The sequence below is a fragment of the Marmota marmota genome, unplaced genomic scaffold (assembly GCF_001458135.2).
Source record: "Marmota marmota marmota unplaced genomic scaffold, marMar, whole genome shotgun sequence".
NCBI classification, from domain to species: Eukaryota; Metazoa; Chordata; class Mammalia; order Rodentia; family Sciuridae; genus Marmota; species Marmota marmota.
In genome coordinates this window covers 1,529,171-1,539,733 of record NW_026000221.1, presented here as the reverse complement: position 1 = coordinate 1,539,733, position 10,563 = coordinate 1,529,171, and the positions used below count along the sequence as shown (strand labels likewise).

The window sequence follows — 10,563 nt, the reverse complement described above, 5'->3', positions numbered from 1 at the left end:
AAGGAGGGAAGGCAGGAAGGAAGGAAGGAAGGAAGGAAGGAAGGAAGGAAGGAAGGAAATAAATAAGAAAGATTGAGCAAAATTGAAACCTGGGCATAAATTATAAGGATAATTATTTGGTGAGAAGAAGCACTGCTATGTATTGATGTCTGCAAGTAAATATATTAAACCATTAACTCCTATTTGTGAGATTATAGGTTTGTTTTTATTAGTGAACTTTCTATAGAATGCATATAGTCCTATAACGGTATATCATAAGTTAACATTCTTAGAAAGAAAAATTAATTTGGGGGGGAATTGTCTTATTAGGAAAATAATTTTTTAATATCTGAGAGGTCCCAAGAAACAGGTTAGTAAAAACAAAACAAAAACAAACAAACCAAATCACTGAGTGTCATTATCCTTTATGCTTACTCACCTGTATCGTCCAACTTTTACCCACACGATCTCCCTGTAGTGTGGCTTTTTGCCTGCCTTACAGTCATTGCAATACCAGTTTCCTTCAGGGATATCAATGTTCAGGCATTCACGATGAAAAGCAGCAGGGCAAGAATCACAGCACAGAAGGCTGCCTCCTGTAGAAATTAAAAAAAAAAAAAAAAAATCAAAACCAAAACGTGCATTTATCTTCAAGGCTGAATACAAATACCCAGCTCAAACAACTTTTGCTTGACTCCTAACCAATTATTTACCAGCCTAGTCAAGGGCTTAATAATTTAATAAATGACCCAGAAACACTTTTCTACAAGAATATTCCCATTCTAATATTCCTAAGCTCCCCTTGCAACAAAGTTTGTTAGATCAATAGATAATAAACATGAGATCTTATTGGCCATGAGGTAAAAGGTAAACATGAATGTCATGTGTAACTATATATACAAATTTTCTTTCCCCTCTCTAGAAGACAACACATCAAATAAAGGAAATACCTACCACACACAATGATCATGTTAAAAAAAAATACTAGTTTAATGGGGCTGGACTTCCAGCTCTAAGACCACATGACCTTGGAGATTTTACTTAACACACACACACACACACACATTTAGTTGCAGATGGACAAAATACCTTTATTTAATTAATTTATTTTTTTATGTGGTGCTGAGGATAGAACCCACTGCCTCACAATGCTAAGCAAGCACTCTACCACTAAGCTACAACCCCAGCCCAAAGGGGAATTCACTTTGTTTACTTAGTTGTAATTTCCTTAATGGTAAGGTATTTTCTAAAATGAACAAAAACCATATGTGTTTGAGAACTAAACCAGGTAATAAATCACCTAGCAGTATGTGACAGATATGTAAACTTTAATATATAAAAGGGAGATCCATTATATTAAATGTAATTATCAAACAAATTATATCACACACACACACACATTTTGTGTAATATGTAAATAAGATCATGAAATAATAAGGACTGTAATCTGTAAATCCAGACATCTGCCACTATAGTATCTTTAAATTTCGCTGGTAACAATAAACCATAGGTACTATTGTGGTTTACTGCCTCAATTTCAGTTTGTTTACGCCTCCATCAAAATTCTCAGAAACCAGGCTAATTATTCATATATATTAGTAGTAATAACATTTACTTCTTTAAAGATTATGTACTAAAAATGTTCCATAATGTATGTATTTGATTCTGAAATCCACATGCTTGAGAATTACATATTAGATATTTCAGGGAAGGGAGATTATTGGGATGGGGGTGATGCAGTGGATAGAACTCAGGGCCTCAGGCATGGTAGGTGAATGCTCTACCACTGAAACATGTACACTTATTCCAGGAAGATTCATATTTAAGGAATACAACAATTGTAATACCTGCCAGATAAAACTCTTAGCCTAAAGGGTTAGTGAGGGTTAAACCTTTGGCAAGGAATATACCAAGTTTATTCATTCTAACTGTGCCATTTTATATCATTAAAATCTTCCTAAAAACTTGATTTTGTGGCACTTTCCCTACATAATTTCTTGCCATGGTAACTTTATCGTTTCTTTAAATTATCTAGATCACACTGTTATAGATCACATACAAAATGGAATTTGTCCCAGGTCTTCCAATGAGGGAATAATATGAAAAGAAATCTGAAGTGAAGAAAAAAAAATAGTGAATAATGGCCAACAGATAGAGATGTGGGAAAATGCTGGAAAGCACATAAGTTTTGAACAAAAGAACAAAATAGGATGAGCTGAGAGAGAACCTGAAGGAGGAAACCAACAAGATGAGTGTGAACAGATGGATTGGAGCTCAGCAGGAAAGTATATCTGGTGGGAGTGAAAGAGATAAACAGGAGGGAGGGACGGAGGGAGGGGAGAGAGAGACAAGCAGAAAGAACAAGAAAAACCTTATGAACTATCAAAAGCAAACAAAATATGGGAAGTGATATTTAATGGAAGAGGTCAAAAGAGAAAATGAAGTTTAAACATACTGCAGAATTCTAAGGTCTGTTTTCTTTTAGATTTATTATCCTTACACTCCTGAATAACCATCTCACCTTCAGTTCTCTCCTTTGCACAAGGGGTAGGGGTGATGGGGAATGTTAAAAACTATTCATTTCATAATTTGTAACATTAGCATCATCATTTCTCAGGCTTTTGGGCCTCAGATTTTACACCCTTGAATTATATAGAAGGCCAAGATATTTTGTTTATGTGACAGACAATGAAGATGATACACACAGACACACATACATATTGAGATATTTGCCAAGTAAAAATTAAAACTAAGAAATATTTTAAATATTAACTTATTTTAAACAAATCCATGATATTATGAAAAACATTTAAATAAAAACATTTTTTTCTGAAATTAAAAATACTGAGAAAAAATATTATTTTACATTTTTTTGCAAATATATTTAACTGCACTGTGTTGCATATATTGTTTGGTTGATGTACATGAAGAAAATTTGGTTTCTTGGAGATATATAGTTGAATTAGAGTATTTTACTGTCCAAACAGATTCCATTCAACAATTGTGGATACTACTACTTTGATAATACACTAAAACACCATAGGCATTTTGGTACTTGTGACTTGGAATCTGAAAGCATATTAACAAACTCTTGTTGCTATTACACTAAAATTCATCGATCTATCTTATAATTTGAAAGGATTTTCTATTTATGTATGCCTTCTAATACATGGGTTGGTTACATGAAAAATACCAGTTGAGTCATATATGTCTTCTAAATGTTGACCTATTTCGTATATATTACTAAAGTATCCCATTTTTTTTTTAGTATCACTATGATCTCATTAGTAAGTACTAGGATGATGTTCAAGGATGTAGATGATAATTTTTTAAAATATATTTTTTAGTTGGACACAAAGCCTTTATTTTACTTATTTTTATGTGGTGCTGAAGATCGAACCCAGCACCTCGAACATGTTAGACGAGCGCTCTACTGCTGAGCCACAACCCCAGCCCCCTGATAATTTTGTCAGTAATTCTTAAAACTAAAAATGATGTTTCATAAGTAATAAACATAATTAAGCTGGATGTGGTGGTACACGCGTGAAATCCCAGCAACTGGGAGCTGAGGCAGCAGGATGGCAAGTTTGAGGATAGCCTCAGCAATTTATTGAGGCCAAAGTAACTTGGATCCTGTCTCAAAATAAAAAAGAAAAAGGGTTATGTATGTAGTTCAGTGACAAAGTGTCCCTAGGTTCAATATCCTGCTCCCTTGTCACAAAAAGATAATAAAGCATGAAATTGAGGTACATGATTGCTTTAACTCAAGACAACTATCATTATGCCACAGAACGGCTTAATGTATACTTCCTATCCCACTACATAGAACACTAAAACAATGTTCATTTTATGTTCAGAATTTAATAAAATTTTTAAATTTTTCTTAATGATCAAGGAAATCTTGAAAATTTATCAACATGCCAGCAATTTCACCCACCATTGGTTTATACTATCTGTGCAAATGTAAAATGAAGTACAAAAGGCAAGTAGCAATCTTGATATTATTATGGACTACACTTGAGACTTGTTGCTCCAGCTGTCAGAAGTATCCTTTAAAATTCAGTAATCATTACTAGATCTGAAACTATCTCATGAATTTCATCCCATAGTGGAATTAAAAAGTCTAAGGCTGGGGCTGGGGTTATGGCTCAGTGGTAGAGTACTTGCCTAGCATGCGTAAAGCACTGGGTTCAATCCCCAGCACCACATGAAAATAAACAAATAAAATAAAGGTATTGTGTCCATCCACAACTAAAAAAAAAAAAAAAAAAAAATTTAAAAAAAAGACTAAGGCTGAAATTTTCATCTTCCTATGTCCAAGAAACACAGGTGGTAAAATGACACAGACTTCATCATTTATCAGAAGACAATTTTATAAGGAGTATGTTTACAAGGAATAGGTTATTAGTCAAACAAAAAAGGATGTAGTACATCATAAAATTTATGTGTAACAACCACAAAACTAATGCATCTTTAAAAAAAATCAGTGCAACTGTCTTTTTATGTTAAGAGATTCATATTATATATAATATTCATTCCTGTATTTCCACAATACACACATATGTATGTACAAAAATACCAAATTTACCCCTAAAATATACAGTTATTATGTCAGTTGAAAATAAAATATTTTAAAAAATCCCTATACCAAAATTGTATTTCATACAAATATAACCGTACTGAACACTATTTTATTTGTTCCACATTAGAACCACAGTTTGAGGCTACAAATGACTATCATGATGAAACTCCTTTCTGTAGGTTTCTTTTCCTTAAATTATCTATCAGGTTACATCAATTTTAAGGGCAGAAAACAGAGGGAAGGAGGAAGATCAGGAAGGGGGGAAAAAAGAAAAATGCCCAAACAGATAGCATAAAGCAGTTGCATAATTATTTGGGGTAAGGAGGACCTTAACACTATTTAGTATATCTAAATTTCTTGAAAGAGATATAATAATGTCTTCTCCACCGAATGTAATAGAATTCTTTGGAATTCCATAAAAAATTAAACTCTAGTTCTTTGGTTAGAGGGCATATACATCTGGGAAAAAGCAGGTAAAGTAGCAATGAAGAAAGTGTTTAGGAGAAAATCAAACAGTAAGGCAGACTGAGAAAGAAGTCAGTCCCAAATAAAGGCAAAAAGTTAAAATAAGACTAGGGATCATTTAAACTTATTTTCTCATTGTCCAAGGGATACAACCACGTTTTCATTTAATCTATACTATTATAATATGACCATTTCCTAAGGAATGGGGACTGTATTTTATAAACAGGAATCCCAGTCATTCCAAGTCTTCATAAAGCAATATGCCCCCAGGAGAAAAGTCAGAATTCAAACTTTGGTTTTTAGATTCCAAGTATACTGTTCATTTTATTGCTTCTGTTGAACCATTTTAAAATCAGTCTCTCTGAAAATTCCTAAGCAGCAAAGTTTTCACAGTCAAAAAGTAAAGTTAGAGAAATTGTTTTAAAAAAAACTATCCAACAAAATTCAGCCAACTTGAAAATGAATGAAAAAAACTAGATATGAGTTTTCCATAACCAGAGATAGTGCAGTAATGTTTACAAATATATCCAAATCTTGTGTTCTATAATAACCCAAGATATCATTCTAGGATACAAGAAAATAATATCTCAAGCAGACCACTGTATTCTTGAAAATTCCTCTTAGAAGTTCAGGCAACCAAGACAAAAATCAAAATGTGAAATTCAGACCTATAAAAACCAGTTAACATCAGTTTTAAATTTAAAAATTTTTAAATATAAAAATAGCAAAAATTAGGTGACAAAGGATGGAAAGGAAATAAACAGGAAAGAAATTGTGAGAGGACTATTATAAACTCTCTAAAAGAGAATTACTTTAAAAATTGGTGTGGGGCAGTGGGGTTTTCCAAAATTATAAGATTTATTTTATCTACACCTTACAAGATCTTTTGAGAACATAAAGATATATTTACCTTAAAAAATCATAAATTCCTTCACTGTTTTTTTTTCTTTACATTCAAGTGAAATTGACTTTAAAAAATAATTATATGATATCATTAACTGGAATTGTTTCTGTCAAGATATCTATCCTTCTTTCTGCTGATGCACATAAATGTCTAAAGCAATACCACTCAATAGTAAGCAACGTTGGTCTCCCCCCTTGCATGATAGGATCTGGAGTGATTACCCCCTACTTTTCTTACTGCCTCATCATATTAACAAAAACATACAATATTCAAAATAAAAAATTAAAACTTTTAAGCCATGCACAGTGGTATGCACACCTGTAATCCCAGCAGCTGGGAGGCTGAGAAAAGGCAATCACAAGTTGGAGGCCAACCTCAGCAATTTAAGGAGACTTGACACAAAAATAAAGGTGGGTGTGGTGACACTTGCCTGTGATGCCATTGATGTGGAAGGCTGAGGCAGGAGGATCACTACTTCAAAGCCCATCTCAGAAAATTAGCGAGGCCCTAAGCAACTTTGTAAGTTCCTATCTCAAAATAACAAATTAAATGGGGGCTGTGGTCGTAGCTTAGTGTAGAGCACCTGCTGAATGTGTGAGGCTCTGGGTTTGATCCTCAGCACCATTTATATGTCAGTTGACAACTTTAAAAAAATTAAAATAAATTAATAAATAATAAAAAGGACTAGGGAAGGGCTGGGGTTATGGTTCAACGGCACAGCGCTTGCCTGGCACATGCAGGGCCGCTGGGTTCGATCCTCAGCACCACATAAAAAAAAAAAAAAAAAGATATTGTGTCCAATTAAAACTTAAAATGTGGGGCTAGGGATGTAGTTCAGTGGTAAAGTGCCTCTGAGTTCAGTCCCTAGTACTAAAAACAAATTAGTAAATAAACAAACAAAAATAAATAAATCTCTTCCTATTAGGCAACACCACAAAGTTTTTAAAGTTCTGCTATTATCATTAATTGGGGCATTGTCTCCTAATATTTCTTCCAGTGGCAATGTGAGGGAAATTATTTTTGTTCCAATTAAAACACAGGATTAATACCCTTTTAGAACACTCATATAACAAAAAGTCATCTTACCTTCTGAGCATACAAAACACCAGCTGACATTAACATGCTCATGATTTCGACAGCCCCGCCTAGGGGTAAAGTGATTAGGGCAGATGATACTATTAGATGCAAGGATCTTTGACCCAGCAGCCAGACAAAAATCATTAGCATGGTATGCCACAGGGCAGCGGACACAGCGCATCAGACGACCTAAACAGGAAAACCAGGGAAGAACAAAAGAAAAACAGATTAAATACTAAGAACAATGTGAATTATTCAGTCTATTTGCTACCACTGAAAAAATGTCAGAAAACAAATTAAGACCCACTAAGACAATAAATCCTAAATGTGCAATCAGCCATGAAAAAAACTTTGATGGACCCTCAATGCTGTATCCAAAGAAGTCAGATCCCATAACTGTAAACAAGTCTACCTCACCAAAGAAAGCTCTACCCAACCACTGCCTGAATTCTAGAAATCCTGGAATCTGCCTTAGACTAAATAAATGGGATAGAGTGATAGGACAGCAATAATTACATGGGTACTCTGTGGTTAGTCTTCCAGTAAATGCACCCCTCTCCAACTCTTCCAAATGAAATACATCCAGTAACATACTTCAACAACTAAAACCTATCAATAAATGCAATCTACACAATTAAAACAATTGAAAAGAAGACAGTTAAACATAACTGAATGCAGTAACTAGTGAATGCAGTCGGGAACTATATCTCTTATTCAATGCAAATAGATAAAACTACCATATAATGCCAAAGGCTACAGAACGCAACCTGATGATGAGAAACTAACCTATTCCTCTTCTATTCTCTCTAACTCTGCCTAACTGACAAGAGACATCAGATACGTTTCAGATTGCATTTGAAAATATCCACTGCCAATGAGACTGCGATCTTACAATTAGACTGGTCCTCATAAAAAACCCATACCTTTAGATGCAGAAACACTGGCTGGATTAGCAGCATGGCAGGTTATACAGATGTGGAGGGAGCACCGAAAGCCCTTGTTCTGCATGACAGTTGGTGGGTATTTCTGGACACATTCTTCATGATAAAATTTTCCACACAAAGGCAAAAGGCACCTTTTAACATCTTCCCCACTTTGTTTACATACAAAACAGGTATGGATTCCTGGGAAGTCAAAAGAAGAAAACTAATATTAGTTAAACAATTTACCCCAATAATGAACCATTAGGGTCAAAAGTTAGTAAGGAACTTCATAATAGACTCATTAGGCTGACAATATTGAATACAATGAAAAATCAATATAAACTGACAATATGACAACATATGTTAACAGACATGATTCAATCAGTTGTATAATAGTTGAAAGAGCATTCTTTAAAAAAAAAACAGAAAAGTAAAACCACACAACTAAAGTCTCATCTAGCCAATAGATCCAACAGTAAGTTTATAGAAAATAAGGAAGATAGAAGTTAAAGGGATACCTAGAGGATGCAACCAACCAAATTTTATGTTTTGTTTATTTTGTTTGGAGTACTTAAGATTGAACAAAGGGGAATTTTATCTCTGAGTGAAATCCTTAACTCTTCATATTTTTATTTTGAGACAAGGTCTCACTTATGATATGCCCAGGTTGGCCTCAAACATGTGGTTTTCCGTCCTCAGCCTCCCAAGTCACTGGGACATAGTACCTAGCCAGCACACTAAATTGCAATTAATGAAACTAGAGCATAGATAATGCAGTACTGGGGCACAGTGGGGCAAGCCTGTAATCCCAGCAACTCAAGAAGCTAACGCAGGCTGTGGTTGTGGCTCAGTGGTAGAGAGCTTGCCTAATGTATAGGGTACTGGGTCTGATCCTCAGAACCACATAAAAATAAATTAATTAAATAAAGGAAGGTAACGTGTCCATCTATGACAAAAGCATTAAGGGAGGAAAACCATAAATTTGAGGCCAGACTGAGAACTTAGCAAAATCCTGTTTCAAAATAAAAAATGAAAAGGATTGGGGATATAGCTCACTGTAAAAGTGTCCCAGGGTTCTATCCAGAGTACTTCTACTCCCGATGCACAAAAACAGTAGAGAAAACAGAGTTCAACAGGAAAAAAGGCCATCACTCCAATGAATAAATAGCATTAATAAAATAGGGTGAGTCAGGCAGTATGGTTGAGAGAAACATTAAAAAAAAAAAAAGCAGGGACCTAATTTAGATCTTCATTCTGAACACTATAGAAAGACATTTAAAAAATATATTTATTTATTTATTTGCTTGTTTGTTTGTTTTAGGTAGACACATTATTTTGTTTTTGTGGTGCTGAGGATTGAACCCAGTGCCTCGCACATGCTAGGCGAGGGCTCTACCACTGAGCCACAACCCCAGCCCCGAAAGACATCTTTAAGAAACAAAATAGACATCTTTGAGACAAATGGATAAAATCCTAAAGACACCTGTATAGATGACACATAATAATTATTGCATCCTCTAATGACACATTGCTTTAAAAAATTCATAGAACTCCCCCCAACTCCCTAAATCTGAGGGTGTGGCTGCTCAGTGATACAATGATTGCCTGGAATATGCAAAGTGCTGGGTTTGATCCTTGCCATGACAACTCAGTGAAACTCTTGTCTCTAAATAAAATGCAATGGCATAAAAATCCCCTATTATGGAGGGAACTATGATACTGATTGAACAAGATTTCTTAGATACAATACCAAAGAATAGACCATAAAAGGAGTAAATTAATAAATTGGACGTTATCAAAATTAAAAAAGGGTGTATGTGTGATGTGGCTCAGTAGATGAGTGTCCCAGTTCCATCCCCAGTACCAAAACAAAACAAAACAGGGTCGGGGAACATACCTCAATTCACAATACCTAAACTGTGGAACCAACTTAACAGATGAAAGGATAAAGAGACTGTGGAATATATACACAATGGAATTTTACTTAGTCTAGAGAAGAATGGAATTATGACATTTAATGGTAAATGGATGGAACTGGAGAACATTATGCTAAGTGAAATAAGCCAATCCCAAAGAACCAAAGGCCAAGTATTTTCTGATATGCAGGTGCTAATCCACAATAAGGGGAGGACTGGGGGGTAGTGGTATTTTGAACTAGAGGGGAGTGAAGAGAATTAGGGTAGGAATGAGAGTAGAATGACTCAGACATTATCACCCTATGTGCATATATGATTACATGACCTGGGTAATTCTACATCATGGACAACCAGACGAATGAAAAGTTACACTCCATTTATGAATGACGTGTCAATATGCATTCTACTGTCATGTATAACTAACTAGAACAAATAAAAAAATAGGGCTGGGGATGCAGCTCAGTGGTCGAATGCCCCTGAGTTCAATCCCTGGTACTCTCAACCCCACCCCGCAAAAATGTAGTTCTAGTTCTATATGGTAGAAATCTTCTGAAATATATGGGGAAAATGAGGCAGAAAGATGATGATTATTGAAACTAAATAATGAATACATTCAGATTTCTTATAGTGTTCTTTCTATTTATGTGATTTCTATAATAAAAAGTTGATTTTGTTGTTGTTGTTTTTTTTTTTTTTTTTTTTTTTTTTTTTTTTTTT

At 34.6% G+C, this 10,563-nt stretch overlaps 1 protein-coding gene across 1 annotated transcript in view; it reads right to left on the bottom strand.

Annotated features, from left to right (window-relative positions):
* Positions 1–10,563, bottom strand: part of Nsd1 (nuclear receptor binding SET domain protein 1) — a 113,637-nt gene that overhangs the window by 24,932 nt on the left and 78,142 nt on the right. The window contains exons 13-15 of the mRNA XM_015488448.2: positions 7,931–8,131; positions 7,017–7,196; positions 419–575 (exon numbers count right to left, since the gene is read on the bottom strand). Coding sequence (XP_015343934.2) covers positions 419–575; positions 7,017–7,196; positions 7,931–8,131 — 538 coding nt within the window. The remainder of the gene's footprint in view (positions 1–418; positions 576–7,016; positions 7,197–7,930; positions 8,132–10,563) is intronic.